Genomic DNA, 21,073 nt, shown 5'->3' on the forward strand with positions numbered 1-21,073 from the left:
CACATCTTATGGTTTAACCCCCCCCCCCCCCCCCCCTTCACCTCTCCTTCCTGTTTGGAAAGTTGCCTCACTGTTGATTCACATAGTATTACTGCAATTATTTTTTCCTCCCTGAGCTTGTTAAATCACCACAAACAGCAGGGCCCCATTCATCCAGTTAGATTCACACCTTATATCCTCCAATTTCCTCCACCAGAAAGTTGATGTTTGCCAGGCTCCTTGTCACTTCTTCCACAAATGACATTTAGAAACTAGTCTCTATTCCGTCTTGGAGGTGCTTTCAAAATATTGCCTAACACGTATGAAAAGGTCATGCAGTCCGCTCTTACTCTTTTTCATTGATTTTTTAAGAAAGCAACAACGCATTAAGTACAATTACACGCGTCCAGCTGTCAGAGATGCTGTTAACTTTCCAAACTCAATTCACTTTTTAGAGCAGCGACTTTTGTGTTCCAGACTGCAAATCATTTTTCATTATCATGGCTGAAAGATGTGTTCCCATCAGCCTCAAACATCTCTGCACTGCATGCGTGCATGGAAACATTGACAAGACAAAACAGCCAAGTTGTTTTGACAGTGTTTTCCCGTAACTAAACCAGAAATACATTTTTGCAAATCGAGAACTCTAAAAGACCCTTACTGATGCTTGTTAAAATTGAAATAGTAGTTGACATGGCAAAGTTGCATACATGGACTGTGAATGCAGAGTCATAGCCTAGAGCAACCATGCCAGCTGCACAGATGTTTTTTAATTGGTGGGTAGAATCATAGTGTGTCAGGTTGCATAGTTAGGGACCCCAACAATGAATAATCTAGTATAAAAAGTGGTAAGGTTAGTAATGCTTTTGGATATCTGTATTGAGTGACTAGCAGATCATTTATTAAGGAAGAATTTCACTGCTAGAAAGATGATCTTTTTATCAAGCTGGGCTGTCTATGCATATTGTTTTGAAATTGGTGCTACATGACCAGAGGCTTAGTTAAACAGTTCACTAAAATGTGTTTCTAAAAACATTTTTGGTGGGAAATAAACGAGGCAATAAAAGAATCTTGGTTCATAATTGATCAGCACAGTCTAGGTTTACTGTTTGATCTCAGTTTTTTCAGCCTCTGTTTGTTTAATTCAGGAAACAGTATGGTGTCCACTTCCTGTTCACAACTCTCTTATTACAGCTTAACAGGGCACTAAAATCGTTTCTGAAGATATTTTAAGCAAGAAATAGACAACTTGGTAACAGAATTTTGGTTCATATTTGATCGGCACTGCCTAGTTGTACAGTTTGATTGGAGACTGAGAGAGAGAGACAAAGCTTTTTTTTGTTTGTTTTTTTATCAGTCTGCTTCTCTTTACTTGTGCCTGTGGCGGTGGACGTACAAAAATACATATCATGTAGCCAGTGAAAATCTGCAGATATGAGCTGAGAGACTAGCAGAGAGATCAGGGAGGGGAAATTTAATCACATTGTTATGATACAAAGCTGGTTGAAAATCAGCAAAGTATTACTTTAAGTGTTAGCACTGGTCTTAGATCAGAAAAGTCATTGCATCAGCCGCTGTATTGACTTACATCACATGGTTCAGACCGCAAGCAAGTTGACACATTATGGCATAAACTGTTATTTTTGTATTTCTGCATCCCTAGAAAATATGGTAATAGGCCAATTTATTCCTCCAACCCAAATGTTAATCACAGCCCTGCAGCATCTACTGCTCTGATTGATGTAATAACAATGACTGCCTTAATAGTAAGCCTTTCCCGTGACTGTTTACAAGACTCTCCGGTATTTAGGGATTCCTTGATCCTTCCCCTGCAGATGGGATATCAAAACATGACCGATCCACAATTAAAAGCAGATAAGGAGCTCAGCCACGAGGCTCCAGGTCAAGCTCAGACACACGAGCCAAGGTCAGATTGCCAAAGAGATCAGAGCTTATACTGGAGGTATTTCCTGTGTAACAGACACAAAGGTCTGACGACAGTGTGCTGTTGTCGTAGTAGTAGTAGTGGTAGTAGAAGCAGGGCAGAGATTACTCCCGGTAGGCTCAGATCAGACAGATTGAGCGGGGGGCTGGGGTGGTTTCACAGTCACTTAAGAGAATGACACACTTGGAAGAACTCCCTTCACTGGGCATTAAACACAATTAAGTGAAGGCACTGTTTCCCTCCCCACCTGGACTCTTAAAGCTCCGTGTGCTCCCCTTGTGAGCTTTAAATCCTACTCCATCTATTTGGCATCTTAAACGTACAATTCCTCCCCTGCCTCCTTGCACACGCTCTGCATAATCTGGCCTTCTGAAGAGTGTCAGCTGTGATTCAGTATATTAGCCGCTCTGCATAGGGACACGACCTTTACCTGCCTTTTCAATTGACGTTTTCATTCTCCTTTTTTTAATCAGGGAAGCACGAAGGGCCAGCGGGTGCCTCCCAGCGAATACAGGCGCCTCTGAATTATTTAGACGATAGATGATTGAAAGTCTTTCCAGCATCACTGCATCTCTCTCTTTCTCTCAGGAGTGGTCATACTCAGGCGACTCATTCACTCTGGGTTAGGAATCCAATGCGACTTTACGATGTGCAACTTAACAAGTGTCCCTTCTCTCAAAGTCTGCTGGGCGTACTCTCTTTGCAGCCTCCCCTTTGCCTTCGACCTTGACAGCAGCACTCAGACTTTGTTAGAAAGCCAACTCAAATCTTTCACAAAATCACACCCTGGGCAGCAAAGTCAATCAGCGCAGGACTTTAAGAACTCTTAAACAGAGCTTTTATCTATTCTCATTTACACATGCTCTTGATTCGTACTCTCTGTGTCCTCACTTTTAATTGCATCTAGTCATTTCTGAGTCCTCAGGAGAACACAAGTGTTATCAGTTTGCTGCTGTATATGTTCTGAAGCATTCTCATCCTTCAGGTCAGCTTACACAAAGGCAAACCACACTGTTCAAAGGTCACAGGTTAATGAGAGTGACACTGCTGGGGGGTTGTTTATATATCTACGAATCCTAGAGGATTCATTAGTCCAAAGGCGTTTTTCACCACCTCATGAGGCTCGTATTTTGAACGCCAAAGTTTCTCTTACACATCGTCGCATAACATCACCAGTTCTGAGTATGGTAAAATTGCAATGTGCTTTAACAGAGCAATGTGTACAATTTAGTGGCATATGTAGTGTTGAGGATTGCAGAATACAACCACCTAAAACTTCTCCCATATGCCAAGCTCGAACTCCTGGTTTGAATTCCTTCAGTGTTCATTATTGAGGGGGTTTTTACCAAGAGCCATTTTAATTGCAGGGATCTCTTTCTCTCCAAAACAAACAAATCGGTGATTTAAACTGGCAAAAACACTGAATAATAATTTTTCCTATGCAGTTTTGACTCGTAGCAGAGTGGCTGCTTACTACAATGGCTGAAAACACGCATGGTACTATCTTGAGCCAGCATTTGGTTTGTCCTTTCTGGGCCACTGTAGAATTATGGTGGACTCCGTGGACATGGACCCACTCCCTATATAGATCTAAATGGCTCACACTGTCTTTCTAATGAAAAAATGTCTTGTTTTCGAGTAATTGTAAAGAAAACATATATAATCTATTATATTACTATTATATTTCTGCAACATGTATTCCTAATTCCTACACACTGGACCTTTAAGTCACTTTTGTTTGCCTGGTGTGTGACATGATGCTGATCAACAGACTTGTGCCATCAGTCAGACTGAGCCTGCTCTTGTTTGCTGTGAAAGTACTGTAGCACATTTCCTTGTTTGTTATCAGTCATTTATCAGTTAAGCGTTGTCAGATCAAGAAAATTAGCGCTGCGTGTGGGGGATTAATTAATTTATTCAGCAAGAGAGAAAGCAAACTGAGATCCATAACTCCTACCTGAAGGTGACTGCGTGTGTACATTGTATATGAATGGGAGCCTCGGCATGTGTTTGTTTGCATGCACAGCAGGTTTGTTGTACATATTGCTGACAGGCGTTTAAAGTGTTATGGAACAGCGGTGCAAGATGAGAAAGGAAGAGGTGAGCAGCGTGAACAGAAGGGTAGAAAGGGCAGCGGTGTGATGATTTACCATGGTGCCATTCTATACTTTACCTCATTTGGGAAATTTTTTTTTTTTTTTTTTTTTTTTTTAATTCATTGTAAGATTGCCCCGGGTATTTCATTCTATCAGATGCAGGAAAAAATGTCACGGCTTACCTCCTAGCCTATATTTCACTGAGTGTTGAGGAATGCTGCATGGCTCTTATCTCTGATAGATGGACCAACACATCAGCGGGTGCGACACTTCGCCAATCAAAGCCTCACATAAACACTTCCTTGCATTAATGGATCTCACACACACCAGCGGGAGTCTGGCAGGGTGACAGAGGGGAATTAGGGGAATTAGGGAATTGCTCCCTCTAGGTGGAGTTCAAGTTCACTGCAGTTAGTTTTGGTTTGGTTTTCATTTTTTAGAGGGTGGCAGTAATCACATCTCTGTTTGTTCTGGATTTAACATAATCAGCTCAAACGTGTAAAATCACCACGGCCCAAGTCCAATTTTTTGCTCTAATCTCTTGCAGAGCTGTTATTGCCTTATCATAGTTTTAATTGTGGTAAACCCTCTTGATTTTTGAGCAGTGTTTGGTGATGGATGACTGTGTGGACTATTCTCAAACAGTCAAAGGGAAATTAACCTGTTGCAGGGAACTTTTTGAGCTGGTTTTTGTGTCAACTTACAGTGAACCTTTCTCTAAAGATGACTTTATTGTTCGGCTCTGTCATTGTGAGGAAAATCTGCCAGGAAAAAGCTGGAATGGTTGTTAATAACTTTGATAACCAACCCTGAAAACTGATTTTGTTCTCACCTTGTCGCCTTTCTTATGTCTTTTGCAGTTATGTGGCTGCGGGCTGCTCGGCGTGGGCATCTGGCTCTCTGTGTCACAGGGCAGCTTCGCCACCTTCTCGCCCTCATTCCCATCACTGTCGGCTGCCAACATGGTCATTGCCATCGGCGCCATCGTCATGGTAACGGGCTTCCTCGGTTGCCTTGGTGCCATCAAGGAGAACAAGTGCCTGCTTCTGAGTGTGAGTTCAATCTATATACCTACGCAGTGCCCCCATTATAAATAAGACAGAGGCGACTGTCTCAGCATAAATTCATACTCTTCTCTTCTGTTTCTCTCCCTTTCTTTGAATATTCTCACTCCTCTAATGCAAATATTGACAGAAATCTCTTATGGAGACAGCCACTCATATATGTGACTATACACACTGGTCACATGCCAGCGGAAACTCAGCGTTGCATCTCTCCTTGTCTTTCAGTGGGAACCTCAGCAGTTCAGTCTGCATTGTATCAAACCTCAGGGACTCTCAAAGGAAAATTAGAACCCTACAGTGAGATTCTCCTTTCTGCAAATTAACACCTATTCATGTCATTTCCAGGGCTTTAGTCACATCCCGTAAAAAGAGCTGCCAGTCGAGGCCTTTTTTGTCACCAATGTGATTGAGCTACCGCATGTACATCGTGCGCTAAAAGCACTTGATATTTTTATGCTCAATAATTGAGAATGTTCTATTATTCATGACAAAGACTCCCTCTGTCTTGACGTTTGCCCAAAGTTGTACAAGTGTTTTAGCTTAAGCATAAGTTAATTACAAAAGTTCAGGCAATGGAATGAGGTCTGTGTGGATCCGTTGCAAAAAAGAAAAAAAGAGAATAAGGGTGGAAAAAAACTTTCATGTATAGAAACTTTAAATGAGAAGTGGAGTTGGGGCTCTGGGTACTTAACATCACAAATAGCTCAATCCCTTGAAGCTCTTGCATCAGTAAAAAGCCCCACCAAATCCTCAGTGTTCGACATGGCTTCCTTCACCTGCCTAACAACTGTGAAGCCGAGAGTGGAAGAGAGCAGAGTGCAGGGAGGGAGGAAGAAAGAGAAATTTGGAACTTAGAAAAAAGAGCGACTGAATGGAAAGTACAGAAGTTCGTATATTACTCATTAAGTCTCTCACCAAATCTTTGTGTGGCAGCATTTCATATTTGTTCAGGATAATTCTGTTTAGTGCAAAGGTGTCTGCTAGTCGTCGTCTTTGTTTATTTTTTAGTCTGTCTGTCCGGCTAAGCACACCCAGGGGTGGGTGTGGAGCGGGGTGCAGGACTTGAAAACATCAGAGTGGGTTTAGATCTCCTGCAGCAAAACAGATCTGAGTGTCTACCTTGACATATTATCTCTGAAGTTACTCTGCGGACAACTCTCTCTGGATTAGAAATATTCAAAGCCCAGACATCCTTTGCAGCACATTTTCAGTCTCTCTTCTTTGCTGCCAAAAAGTGTTTACTGAGACAAATTTGAAAAAAAGACAAAGTGGGAGAGAAAACACTGAAATATCCGGCTGAAATGTCAACTCTTAAACACCTTGAAAGTGTGAATTGCTACCAAATGAGAACATACGCCCACAAAGCTGTGCCTGCATGTGGATGCATTCACACACATTCTCACGCATATCACCAGTTTAGTGAACAGAAGCTATTCCTTTAACTTGCAGCAACCAGGAAAATGAGACAAACTGACTGTGAAGGCACAACAGTGATACGCTAAACTGGCAACCCAGATACTCAGCCAACAGCGAACCGTCGTTACTGTTACATTTGGGCCTTGACATAAATAATAGCCTACCCCCATCGTCCCAAATGAGTTTGGAATTAATGGGGTTTTCTAGAATCTAGGTTCACATGCGTGCTCCCGTGCTGTGCAGAAGAGCTTGGTAAATATTGAGCAGAAGGGGAGTGAAGTAGGGAGAGGAAAATCGTAGATGAGATGCAAGGCTGTGTTGGAAATTAATCTAGAGAGGTATTAAACCTTCTTTCCCTCCTCTTACACATTCACAAGCCCTCCAGCACTTCCTTTTTTCCTCCCTCTGTCACTACCACCTCATACTTCATCTCTTTTTTTCTGTCTTTCCTCATTTTATTTGAGTGTTTTTGAGTTTGTCTGTCTGTGTGTGTGTGTGTGTGTGTGTGTGTGTGTTGCTTTGTTGTATTATTGAAAAATCTGAGCTGCTTCGCATCACAAACAAAATCATTGACTGTAGCCTTAAAGGAACAGTTCAATGTGTTGCAAAGTATATTATTTGGTTTCTTGTGAAAAGTTAGAATAATGATGAAACTCTCTTGTCTGTGTACTTAATATTATGCTAGCAGTCAGTTAGCTTCAACAAACACTGGAAACAGAGGGAAACAGCTAGCCTGGCTCTGTCTAAAGGTAACAAAATCTGCTGAACAATGCCTCCAAAGCTCACTAATTAGAACATTATATCTTGTTTATTTAAGTGCTGTGCTATTTCTTGGTTGGGGGCGAAGTAACGTCCTTAAGTCTTGTTGCCAGGGAACAAATAGAGACTCCATTAAAATCCCCATAAAAGGAATGAGTCCCCCATAAAATATATAAATACAGAAAAATATGTTTTTTTTATACATTTTAAACAATGTGCAGATTAAATAAGATATAACGTTTTAATTAGTGAGCTTTAGAGGTGTTGGTAGGCAGGTTTTGTTACTTTCAGACTAGGGCAGGGCACTCAATACCTCTTTCAATTAATTAAGATATCAATTAAATTAAGCCAGTAGAAGTAGTATTGAAACTTCCCCAGTCAGATGATGCCTGCATTTCATCCTCTTTGTACCCAAATTTAGAAAAAAAATCCATTTATGTGGTTTTGTTTGCAGCCAATCACTGCAACAGATCTTTGATGATTAAATGTGACATATGATTGGCCCACTGCTGCTGCAGCTACAAACCCATAGAGTTTGTGCTGTGGTGATGCCACCAAAACTTTTGAGAGTGTGGCTAGGAATCGAATGAAGTAGATAAAAAAAACAGTATCAAATGAAGTAACATAGCTGTGGCAATGTATCGCTAGCTGTTTTTCTCTATTCAAGATCTTATGCTAAACTAAGCCAACATAAGCCCCTTTTATACTGCCTGTTAGAGATGGGAATATTGCACGGTGTTGCAACCTCACCATTCTGTATAAAAGTTACAGTCACAGAATAGGGGGTTTTTCCCCCTATTCTGTGACTGGCAGTGGAGGAAGTAACACCACTAAAGCAAGATCTGTATAAAGGGGACAGACAGTAGGACAGGATTATGGGCTGGAAGGTTATGATATTTTGATGTGTTATGCGTGCAGACACAGCAGCAGATTTAAAAAGCAGCTGGTGGCAATTTGCCGCTAACTCAAAGAACAGCAGCCGATATTAGGAGGGACTTATTATTGGCCCTACAGCATGATGCGTAGTGCACAGATATGGTTCTTCCTATCATCTGACTCTGCAAGAGTGAAAATAATCATATTTCACAAAATGTCAAAATATTTTAACCTTATCAACAAAAAGGAATCACATAGCATATGAATCAAAGGTGCTCCAAATCACAGATGCAGAACTCATTGAATAAGCGTGTACGCTGTTAACTGTCACAATGTATATAATTTACAGTCATATAATGGCTGTTTTTCCTCACATCCTATATTACTCCAGAGACCAGAAAAGACTGTAGTAGAAGCCTCTTGGGTTTATATTCAACATGTTTTCATCGGCATGACAAGTTAGATTAACAATACTGGCAAATCGACTGTTAAAACAAGGCTCTCCCTCCTCTCTCTCTGACAGTTCTTCATTGTCCTGCTGATAATTCTCCTGGCAGAGCTGATATTGCTCATCCTGTTCTTTGTGTACTCAGATAAGGTAAGTTAATTTTGTTTCCCATGTTATGCCTGAATGTTGAAGTTAACGTCTGTTATCGTTTGTAGTGAACTTGCTAACATTTTCTCCATGCGGCCCAACACTTCACTGTGACTTATCAACACAATGCTACGGCTGTCAGGCATGCATCACAGTCTGAGCAGCCTAGCCTTGGAAAGTTAATGTCTTTGCACACACAAACACACATGCAGGACCACACACAACTGCACAAAGCAATAAAAGGTGATAGAGTGATAAACATATCTATCTCCAGTTGCTTCTGGGTATCTGAGTTCACTCTTTTATTTGGTTGTTTCTCAGGCAGGAAGTTGCATATCTTCATTCAGCCACTAACCCTGCAGTCAAAGGTTAGGCCACAAAATGCAGCCCAATCCCCACCAGTTGGCGCCCTGTAATTGGCCCCGAGCACATTTCCCATGATCCCCACATGGGCTCAAGTCAGGTGTATGTGTGTGTGGCGACAACAGATGACGATATGTAAAGCTCTAGGGATTATTGGCATCCATAAACAGACTAGATTCTCCTCGTGTTTAATGAAATCGCCCTACAAATGTTTCATCCAGAACATGACAAATGTCTCGAGCAGGGAGAGAAATGAAGACTTCTATCTGTTTTCAAGGACACGCCGTTGATAGATCCGCCTATTTATATATTCAAACTCTCTATGTCGCCCGGCCCCCAGTGCGTCAGCTAATTCTCCCTCTTTGTTCTGAGGTTATTGCTCAAACTTAGTCTCTCAGGCAGATAAAGGAATTCATTTAGCAGCCAATCCATTCTCAGATTTGGATCAGGTCTCGGAGGCACACCCTGTCAGGAGTAAATATGTCTGTTGCCTTATCTCTAAAATATTACCGGCTTAACTTTGGAAGAAAAAAAAAAACTGATCCCTCCAGTGGAATTTAAATAGAGACTCTTGACTTCACAAAAGCGCCTGCACATCACCTGTGAAGTCAGAAGAAGATAGCCAAGTAGTGCTGAGGATTTCGTAAATTTGAAATCAAATGAGTCGGCGTTAGTAAAGAATCGGGCATTAGTCCTTGGGAGATCTCTTTGATTCAGACCAATGAATAGCTAGTGTTTCTCCCATTTTGTCAAATTACAGTGTGTTTACTCTGGCTTAGACCTAATGGGATTTGAAACCACAATAATGCTGATCGCCACCCAATATATTCGCTTTTATTGGTCTTCAAACGTCATTGTAAAAGCAAGGTCATTACAGCAAATAATATGTTATTGGAAATGGCATCTTCAGACTGCCTCCAAATGAGACATCCTGCAAATCTGAGGAAATTGCAAGGCGCTGTTACTCAGACGGCATCAGGATTGGAAGAATGACAATCGTCGTCCATCACAAACGGCCCTACAGATATTGCCCTGGTTTTCTCTTTCCTCTCGACTCGCCTCTCTCCAGTGAGATCTGGTATGCTGTGTGAGGCTCTCCTCATCCTCTGCTACAGGCTGTGATCAGAGGAATCACTAATTCACTTCTCCTATTTGATCTTCTAATCACAAGGCATTTATTAACAAGTCTGGAAGACATACAGTAGTTGGCAGCTTTTGAATGCGTATCAGCAGAGGCCCGGCAAAACAGATATTTTAGTCTTTCAAACAGGTCATCTTTAAGTCATGAGTGACGCCTCTGCAAACTGTGATCCTTCAGGGTGACAAGCTGTCGACGAGATGTGGGAAAGAAACGAACATATAGTATCTGGTTTTGCTGGAGGAACACTTTTTTTTTATCGCTTTCATTTAGTCACACTGTTTCCCCCCCTTATTTATGCATTTCCACCAGTTTAATCCTGCTTAAGAGGTACTGCTCTGGAGAAATTCTCTCTCTTCTTCCTCACCCCAGCGGTTTTGCTTCCAGGTATGGCCGTTGTATAGGTACCCTGTCTTTCTCCTCCACAGCCCAACGGTGTTAAGCTCTCTGATTAAATGCCATGTACAGGCCGTAGTATAATAAAGGCTGGCCCTGCAGTTAGCAACCAGCTGACTACAGCAGATGGCTGGGCCGCAAACCAGATTACAGCCATCCGTCTTTAACGCTGTGACCTCATTGTGCCTCGGTCGACCCAACACGCCGAGCTGAACACCAGTAAAGGCTTACTCGGTCAGAATGAAGAAGCAGAACCTGGCAAGCAGAGAAGCGAAGCACCAACGCATTTGCATGGTGGTGAAGGGAGACGAGGGGGAAAGAAAGTGCAGATGGGGGAAGGTATGGAGGAAAAGCAGGCGATTAAAAGGAGGTGAGACATCTAAGGCAAAGTAGAAAAGGAAGATGAAGGTGTTAGAAAAAAAGAGACAAAAGTACATAAATATAGTCTTAAGGAATGATCGAAAGAGGAAAAATGTGACAAAGTGAGGAGAAAGGCAATGATGTCACGGAGGAGGATAGAAGATTAAGCACATATAACAATATGACGTCATCTCTACTCGCCATATTTTGACCCTTACACAGAAGCCTTTTTCTGTGTATCTCAATGCAAGGGGTCTGTAGTAAGGGATCCGTATCGGTACTCATTAAGGTATTGACCGAAATAACCCAGTACTAAGATCCTGGACATCTTCCTGGTTACCAAGAGCTAACATGGCAGCAGTGGCTAACATCCAACACTGAGCCATTATACGTCCCAGCAAACTCACACTGACACTAAAACGGCTGGACTCTGTCATGAAACCCATTGGTAACAGTTTGGTGATGTTAGTCATGTGATGCTAAAATTAGCCCTATCACTGTCTGTTTGCGGCTGGACTCTCACAACTGTCGCCAGCACAGAGCTCACAGTCCTGCAGCAGTAGCTACAACCCATACAGTCTGTGCTGAAGTATTGTATCTGACGGATTTGGAAGTTCAGTTTTCCAGCAAAACTTTTGAAAGCACTGCTCATTTCAAAGTCGTCAAAAGATGCCGCTTTTGCAGTGCTTTCAGCGTAAGATCCCAATTCCAATAGCCACCTTTGGTGTCCACATTGTACGCCACTGGACAGTATCAGCTGTTATTATATACCGCCATACAGCATCTGCCACAGCAGCATGATACGTGGACAGGCAACGTCACTTGAAAACGCGGCCAGGTGGAACCTTTCTTGTCTGCCTGATGTGCCACAGTATGGTGCCGGGTTGAAAAGCTGCCATTAACAACATAATATAAGGAAGGTGAGGGTGCCTATTGGATGGGGCCAACAAACCCCAGACTTTCATGCAGGAGTCCATGGTGTTTGCTACCTGTCTGAATGTGATGTTTTCATTCTACACCTTACTATGTGCCTCCGTCCCCTAATCCTAACCATCTGTAGCATCATGTGTGTTTGTTGACATTGGGGCATTGGTTGCCATGTATTTTTGTTGCCTAGACAAAACTATGTGCAGCGTAATCCCACCATGTGGTTATGTTTACATCATAAAAGCAGCACCCCAGGATGTAAAGAGTAGTCGCAGAAGGATACCTAGAGCATAATATTAAGACACAGAGGTCCAGTGAAGAGCAGCAATATGTGACTATTTGTGATTATAGTGTTTGGGGATATTTTTTGGCATCGGTATCACTTTAAGGGTACTGGTATTGGTATCAGAATTTTTTGATTTTTGAATGATATCCAGAGGGCAAAAAAAGTTGGTAAGGGTTAGGAAAAGATCGTGGTTGACATTGACCTGACAAAAAAACTCAACATTGACTTTTAGTTTCACAGGGTACATGAACACAAAGTCTCCTGGATCAAAGTGCTATGCTTGTTGGGCCTATCCTACTCCCCTACAACCAGCCCTAAGTGGATTTCCTCACTCATTAAACTATGTCCTTTGCTATGAAAATCTAATAATTACACAGATGGGTTTACATTAGAATTAGCGGCAAGCCTGGTGCATCTTATACAGACACTAAAGGGTGAATTGTGCGTCAACATTTGAGCCTTAAGGCCTCTGCCTAAGCTGTGCTTTTTGATGCCCTGGAAGTGAGACCAGGCTGGAAAGACTACACCACATCCATGATTTATCTAACTAACAATCCAGTGCAAGAATCTAGCTATGTGTTTCATTTGTTGCAGGCAGAATTATGTTCAGTCTCTGGCCATGCTTTAATTTTTTTCCAGACCAATTACAGAGAGGTAGTGGAGGTCTTCCCCTTGCTCTGTTGAGTGCCCTGGCCCTAGGCTACCCGGCACAGGCTTGCAGAGCAACTGAGGGAATTTAGTATCCTTTTTAATGATGTGCTGTTGGGGACCTCTGGCTGTGATGCTGTTTCCCTCCACATCATTTATTACACTTTCCGGGCAGTTAGCTAACGCATTTGTCCAGAACTGAGCAATGAGAGAAACAGTAAAAAATTGTTAGCTTTGGTTCTTAGAGTCCTCAGGAGTCAAAGGATGTGATGATTACAGCCAGTTTGCCCTAACAGTGTACATGTGACCCAGGAATGACTGTGGAACAGAGTGTAGCAGTACTAAACACTTTAGAAAGAGGTACCCAGATTGAATGTGACAAATTAGATGTGAAAAAGGAAGTTGTTTTGGGTTCACATGAGTTTATCCTTCAAAAGCTAATGATGGAAGATGGGGTGTGACTGTCACTTTAATGTTTGGTTATGAGGTAACACTTTCAATACTTTTGTGCAGCTGACTAGAGATGAGCACACATAGTCTCTGTGATCTGACAATGCAGAGAAAGACCTGCTTTCTTTCACTTGAAGAAAGTAAAATAAGTGACAATTTATTCTGAAATGTGTAGCTGTTTAAGACTTCATAGAATAAGTCATGTTTAAAGACTGAGGATAAGATGAGAGGGGGGGAGATGAGGCGAGAAGTACAGGGAAAAGAACTTTGAAGAATAGTCCTGCAAATGGGAAATTTGCTGTGCCAAGAGTCCTCTCAGTTCTCTACAGTTAAGTCCCTCAAGATTGGTGTCCATTTCCAGTTTTACGCTCTGCATGATTCTGAAGCCTGCTTTGATGGAAATTTCCAAGTTGTAGTTTTACACAGTTTTTCCCCACCGTTTCCCGCTTCATCATCATCAACACTTACCTAGACCACATCAAAACAAACCTTGACCAAAACCAAAATAACGTGTCCTACATCTTTTGGTACAAATAAACCATCCATCCATCTGTTTACAGAGTGCAGATAGTTGATATTATGTGCTATGATGTATGTGTCATGAATCTGCCCTGGTATAGTAAGGGGGTAAATGTGTGCAAATACAGTATTGAGTGGCTATAAACAATATTTACAATGGCTAACGTGATTTGATGAGAAAGTTAGCCACAATGACAAACCCACATAACACCCCTGCCTGCAGTTCTCCTGCTTTCAACTTTACTGTTTTGGTTCACTCTCTCAGCACGTAGCTGGTTTTTAGCCAAAGACATCTGAAAACCCATTTTACGCTACCTCCCAGCACCAAACAGAAACGCAGTTGAAGTGAGCAACCAGCTGGGGAACACACTGGAGCATCTAGCAACTTAAAGAGGAACTACACCCATCTTGAAAATTTATACACATTTTTCCTGTGGTCTAAGATAGTTTAAAAAAAAAATACAAGTAAACATGAACAACTCTAGAGTACTAAAACTCAAATTTGTGATGCCATAGGGTATAAAGTTTGGAGCTGCTCCACAGACAATTTATTGGCAAAATGTTTGAAAAGACACAGCATCTAGGGGAATGTTTTGAGTATTTCAATACATTTTCTCTTTGACAACTGAGATCATTACATTATAATAAAGCTAATTTGGGTATAAAAAAGAAAACAAACATTCTGTGGGTCCACAAAATCAGGCTCCTGTTGTCAGCTCCAGACTTAAAGAAGAGTGAATACTTGACTTGTTGTTGCGCATTGCTAGAAAAACATCTCCAAATGACTAAAAATGTTACATAACTGCTGGATGTATAAATAAGCGACTTTGCTATCACCGCAGTCACTATCATATTACTGATATCATGTTTTGTTCAAAGCTTGTGTCCACTGCCCCAGGAGACCAAAAAAATATATATATTGCTGGTTTAACTTAAGAGATTCTTCAGTAAGAAGTTAGTGCTCTTCACTTTTTTCCTCTGACTTATGCCTCAGCTCCCTCTCAATTATATATGTCAGGCTCCCGCATAGCTCCAAGCTCTTTTCTCCTGTCAGTGTGCACAGAAGGTGGCAGACTACTAAAACTTAATCTGGCTATATTTCTACATACTGAATGTACCATTTGTCTCATTTCACAGATGGGTTGTGTTTTCATTTAGTTGGCTTCATTCTCAGAATGATAATATGTTTACTGAGCCTCCCGCATAGTCTGTTGATATTCTTTTTCTGTAGTGAAATTGTACTGCAGAGACTGTGATTCGTTTGGAATTAAACGCCGTAACATTGTTTGAAGATTGCAATCGCTCAAAGTGATAAATAGTTGGTGGGTAAAAGTGAATAAAACTCACACAATACACTAATTGCTCTTCTATACACCCATTACACCACCTACTGTAAACAAACAATACTTTCTGGTGTTTAGTGAGGAACTCAAACCACCCTCGGAGACATCAGTCATCCTCAGAGGCAAAACTGATGAGAAAGAAATACAAGGGAGTTGACACTGGGGTACAATAGCATGTCTTTAAATGTGTTCCTCCATCTCAGAATTTGTCACCTCCATGGCATACATGTGACCCTCCCTGTCTGAACAGGAAAAATGGTTTTAAGGTGCATATGCAGAACTGATACAAATGAAAAAAATCAAGTCTCTCACTTTTTGAAAATGGGAGCAGACAGCTCTGTCATGGCTATGTACTCCAGTAATGAATAAGCAGTGTGGCTCCATGTCTGCATGGTGACAAGTCCCAGTGTCCCTGGTCCCCCAGGTGTTTACATGTCACCCAATCTGGGGCCTGATTGTGACAGCAGGGAGTGCTTGTAGTGGAATTATTAATGTATCTGTGCCTCTAGGATAAAACCACCAAAATATGTTTGTGAGATTTTGGTAAAGTTAAAGAATTAAAGCATAAGAGAAGCAGAAAATTAAACAAAGAATAGCTGTAATACTTTACTGTTTGGTATTTTCACTACTGGCTGGCATTATTGTATTATTGCAGTGTCTCAAGTGACAGACAGACAGGTGTTTATCAGACAATCCACCACCCACTCTCTGTTCTCTGCTTTTGTGCACAGTGACAGAAAACACACACCAATTTGGATAGCAAGCTTATCCCATCCTCCACCCTGTCAACCTGTATATCCGCTCTGTTTTCTCCCTTTTTGTGACTCCCGTGTTTTCACCCAGCTGGCCAAGCTGAACCTGTTACATTTCTGTGATAAATGTGCTGTCCTGTATTGCTGAGCAGGACTTGGTCAGCCCAGAGGAAACCGCCGGCTTATCTATGTAATGAGAAGTATGAGCCGTGTCTGAGGGTTTTGTCAATATGCCACATCTGAGGGATTACATTGATGCCCCGTGGTAACTTTCAGAGAAAAGTTAGCAGAATGATGCCAAAGTATGGTGTTATTTGTGAACAATTTTCAGTACCAGCAACGTGAACTTCAGTCAAGAAGTTAGTTTTCCTCATCATAAAAAAATAGGCTAATACAACAAAGAATGTGTTTGTATCTGCTCCTTTTGCAAGGAGAAAATGGGTCAGAGTGTTGCATGATCAAATCCGTGTTTGTTCTGCAGTCATTTGTCTGCCTCTCGTTAGCGGTAAATCTGGATCATTAAGTTTCATTTCAGGCTGTACCAAAGACTTCCACACATGAAATGGAAGATATGCAAAGACTTATTGGCGACTCAGAAGATGATTTTTATTGTAGTGGTAGAAGGGAGGGGGGAGGGGGGGGGGCACCCCCTGCTCTCTAGTGACTGTGTTAGCGCGAGGAGTCAGTAATGAGCGAGCAGCATCACATATAGCCTAGATGGAGAGGAGAAGATAGAGGTTAGAAACAAAGTACGAGGCAGAGATTGATGATGCTGCTCTTCATCTCATTTTCCTGCACAAGGACAGATATGGTAGGGCCTGCAGCCTGAGGTGCAATACACAGATACGCTCCTCTGCATCAGCAAAGTTACTGAGTGAGGAAGAAGAATTTGATTTGAAATGATACTACTCCTGTTTCAAAGGTTTTGAGAGGGTTTTTTTTAAATGGGTTTTGCATGATTAATGATTACTAAAGCATTTTATTGCCAGGGAAACTTTAATTACTCTGTAAAGAAAAATCTGACTTTTATGTTTAATTCAGCAAATACATTTGTTATGCTGTTCAGCTCAGAAAACAACAGTTTGAGTTTTTTTCTTCTCACCAATAAATTGCTCAGCCACTTAATTTAAAGCTTAATCTTGAGGGAGGCTTGGTCTGTCTTTCATACACAGCACAGTATACACAATGTAGGTTTCTGCTGAGCTACACAGCTAATTAGTCAAGTGACATTAAAAATCATATTTCTTTAATATAGCAGGCTGACATTATCTACAAAGCTGTTGCAATTTCCTGCTTCTATTATTGTTATAAACAGAGGGATTTACTAAGCAGCTTCCAAACAATGACTAGCTGAACACCAGTCCTCCCTCTCTGAGTAAAGAAATGGGTGAATAGCTAAAAGCACCTTGTTGTGTCAGGCGGTGACAGCCATGATGCTACTTTTTTTCCTTCCCAGGCACAGTCTGAGGCCTTAAGCTTCAAGTATTAAAGTAAAAAGCGTTCCTTTTGTTGCAATATAACTTGTAGTGCCTCGTGAAGATGTACAGCATGGTTCTGGCAGTGCATGTCATTTTTCCAGTAGTAATTACCCCATATCTGAAGCGCCTCTCAATCTGTCGTGGCAGTTAGCAAATCCCCACAGGCGAAGCGAACTGCAGGAGAACTAAAGCTCTGATTTTGTATCTCATTAACACATCGGATGAGATATTAATCTCCATCAGACATGGCACAACCCTGAGCATATTGTTGGGGTTCAGTCAAGAGGAAAATGATTTGCTAGCTCTGCTGAAGGGCATGTTGAATGCGTGTGTGTGTGTGTGTGTGTGTGTGTGTGTGTGTGTGTGTGTGTGTAGCGACGCCCCATAGGACACATGTCAAATTTGCAGTCGTCATGCAAAGGTTACAGTAGCGAGTTTTTTTTTAGTTGACGAGGACAAAGTTTACCTGTAATTAAGCTGCTTTCCACTTGCATGTTGGTATCCATTTGTCTTTACATTCAATCAAACATTAGCTCCCTGCCACATCACAAAGAAGGAAAAACATGATCGACCATACACAACCCCCCAAGAACACAAAAAGGGCTGCACACCACAGACACCATTATCGTATACATCTGTGTGAAAAATACATTGGTAATGAGTGCACCCTTACACGCACTCAAGCTGTAACTCCCTGATCCAATATAAATACTATAAAAAATGCTATAACTCATTGAGCAGTTCCAACCACCCCCTTCAAACCAAGGTCTCTAACCAAGGCTGCTGTTTTTCGTCTCCAGGTGAGCGAGAATGCCAAGCAGGATCTGAAGGATGGCCTGGCTCTCTATAATTCAGAAAACAACATAGGTCTGCGAAATGCCTGGAACATCATTCAGGCAGAGGTAGGCAGACCTCACACAGTGCATTACATTAAATATTGGCAACATTTGCATAAATGTTCACTTGCAATGCTAGAAGTGATATATAAATGCAAAGTTTTTCACTGAAATATTCCAGCTAATGTGTTTCTACGTTTGGCTTTGGCTTTAATGCAACATTAAAAGTCAAAGCTAGCCGTTGAAGTACGCTTCATTCCATTATTGCACTCTAAAGCAAAGGGACTAATTACAGCCTTTTACATTAAAGTTAGTTTGAGGTCTCCCTGGACTGACAGCAAGCATTAACTAATCTTGTGTCCGACATGTGTGTGTATCTGTGGTATTCACAGTGGAAGTGCTGCGGTGTGATATCGTACACCGACTGGCATGACGCCCTAAAGGAGAAGGTTGTTCCTGACCGCTGCTGCCAGGAGCATTACCAGAATTGTGGGCGAAACTCCACAAACATGTTCTGGAGCAGGGTGAGTTCACATTGGCTCAAACCTAATGCTTTTTTGTTTGTTTGTTTGTTTGTTTGTTTGTTTGTTTGTTTGTTTTAGATGTGTCATATTATTCAACCATGGTGGGAACAGTGAAGTGGCCCATCAAGCACAATAGCACAATGGCCCAACTGGTTATAGGTTCCTTAAACCAAAACCTCTTTTTCAAGTAACTGATAGCATCAGTTGTTGGAAAGTCAATCAAAAATCTATAAAGGGAATTAAGCTGACTATAAAAAGTCTAAAAACAACATGAAAAGATGCTAAATGACCACAAAGTGACTTGAAACAACCACAAATACTCATATTCCACGAACAATGTACAGGTTCTGCCTGCTCAGAGCTTTTCAACCAAAAATAAGTTGGTTCAGAACTTTGCTGGAACAGAAAATTATGAGCTTTTTCTTAACCTAAATTGTGAACTGTATTCTGCAGATTGGAATGAGATGATGGAAAAGGGAACAATGAGGAAGTCCAGTGTGAAATAGAAAAAACAGCGTGCAGTGGTCTCATTAATAGTTGGTCAGTGCTTGTTTTTTTTTAGGTAAGAACAAATATCTGCAATAACAGACAAAAATTTATGAGATAATGGTAAATGGTAAATGGACTATACTTGTATAGTGCTTTTCTAGTCTTATTGACCACTCAAAGCGCTTTAACACTACATGTCACATTCACCCATTCACACACACTGGTGGGGCTACCATACAAGGTGCCACCTGCTACTCAGTAATCATTCACACACACTCACACTCTGATGACGCAGCATCAGGAGCAATTTGGGGTTCAGTATCTTGCCCAAGGATACTTTGACATGTTGTTCAGAGGAGCTGGGGATTGAACTGCTGACCTTCTGATTAGAGGACGACCCACTCTACCTCTGAGCCACAGCCGCCCCTAATCAATTTGATAAACATAGATATATACATACACATACATGCACACATACCAACATATGCACAGTGCATAACCAATAACATACTTATAAAAGTGACAGCTTTGCTAACTATCAAATGGAATAGGTGCAGCTTCACCATGCAGTTTCTTAAACACATTGGGCCTCATGCAGCAACATTCTCTTAAATTTCTCCTACGTATTCTCTTACTTCTTTGGTAAGAGAAAATATAAGAGAAGTCATCTCCAGATGCACCAAAACCTTAAGTCACCTATTAGCATAGGTAATGCCCCTGAACACTACATAAGGGCAGGTTTTGTGCCGTGTGCAAAGATTCTGGCACATGGCCAAGACTGGAGACATGATACCAAAAAAGGCTGTAAGAAGAGGAAGAACTTCTGCAGTAGTGAGACTGATGTACTGTTGAATAAACTTAAAGTAAATGTGATTTCAGGAATGCAAAAAGTTTTAAATAAATAAGATCTGGAATCCTGATTTTTTTGTTATTTTTTGCCTGAAAAATGACATACACGAAAGAAATCATTGCCAATTAATTTTCTAATTAACTGACTAATTGTTTCAGCTGCATTTGTATATTTTCATATTTATGGTTTGTGTGAAAAAATCTTAACTTGTAAAGTAGGTATCTAATAATAATAATAGTTGCGTAAAAAGTACAGTATTTCTCTGAAGTGTAGTGAAGTAGAAGTTAAAAGTGGCATGCAACATAAAAGTAACTTCAGATTTGTACTTAAGTACTGTACTTGAGTAAATGTACTTAGTTACATTTCAGCAAAGGGATGCACAGCAACTGAAATTACTGTCATTGGGGATCAACAGACTGAGTATAGTAGTATCACTTTACCCCTGAGATTTAATAATCCAGTCATTATAATTCCTCTAAAACCCCATATAAATTTGATTAAGTGATATTCATGAATTTTTAAAAAGTCCTTAAAGATAAAACTTATTTTTCCTTCGTTTTGGACAACAATTGGTGAACTGTGAAAACAAGATGTTGTTCTCTTATCATGGTACGAGTGCTCTTGGCCACTCGTAAAATTTTCTCTTACCTAAGACAAAAGCAAAAATAAGAAAACATTGGTGAATCCCAAAAGTCAGTGAGTACTAATAAAATAAGAACAAATCCTGGATATGAGCAAAAATGAGAGAAAATGTGTTCGTACATAGTTTCTTGCATGAGGCCCAATGTTCTCCCTCTTTTTAATTCCCTCAAACCAGCCTATGGCAACTTTGAAATTCTCCCAGGCTCCCTGTCTTTTCCCCTTGCCAAAGGCCCACTCAAAAGGGCATTACATGACCGTGCATTATCAATCCACTTAACGAGTACTGAGTCAACCACAGTGTCAGCACAGTGCTTTCCTCGCGCATAGTTTCCTGTCAATTAC

The 21,073-nt window shown here is 41.1% G+C and overlaps 1 protein-coding gene across 1 annotated transcript in view; it reads left to right on the plus strand.

Moving 5' to 3' along the window:
- The window catches only part of tspan9a (tetraspanin 9a), a 111,169-nt gene that overhangs the window by 50,232 nt on the left and 39,864 nt on the right, over positions 1-21,073 (plus strand). Inside the window, exons 2-5 of the mRNA XM_042496078.1 lie at positions 4,881-5,072; positions 8,659-8,733; positions 18,191-18,292; positions 18,619-18,750. Coding sequence (XP_042352012.1) covers positions 4,881-5,072; positions 8,659-8,733; positions 18,191-18,292; positions 18,619-18,750 — 501 coding nt within the window. The remainder of the gene's footprint in view (positions 1-4,880; positions 5,073-8,658; positions 8,734-18,190; positions 18,293-18,618; positions 18,751-21,073) is intronic.

The sequence above is a fragment of the Plectropomus leopardus genome, chromosome 11, assembly GCF_008729295.1.
Source record: "Plectropomus leopardus isolate mb chromosome 11, YSFRI_Pleo_2.0, whole genome shotgun sequence".
Taxonomy (NCBI): Eukaryota; Metazoa; Chordata; class Actinopteri; order Perciformes; family Serranidae; genus Plectropomus; species Plectropomus leopardus.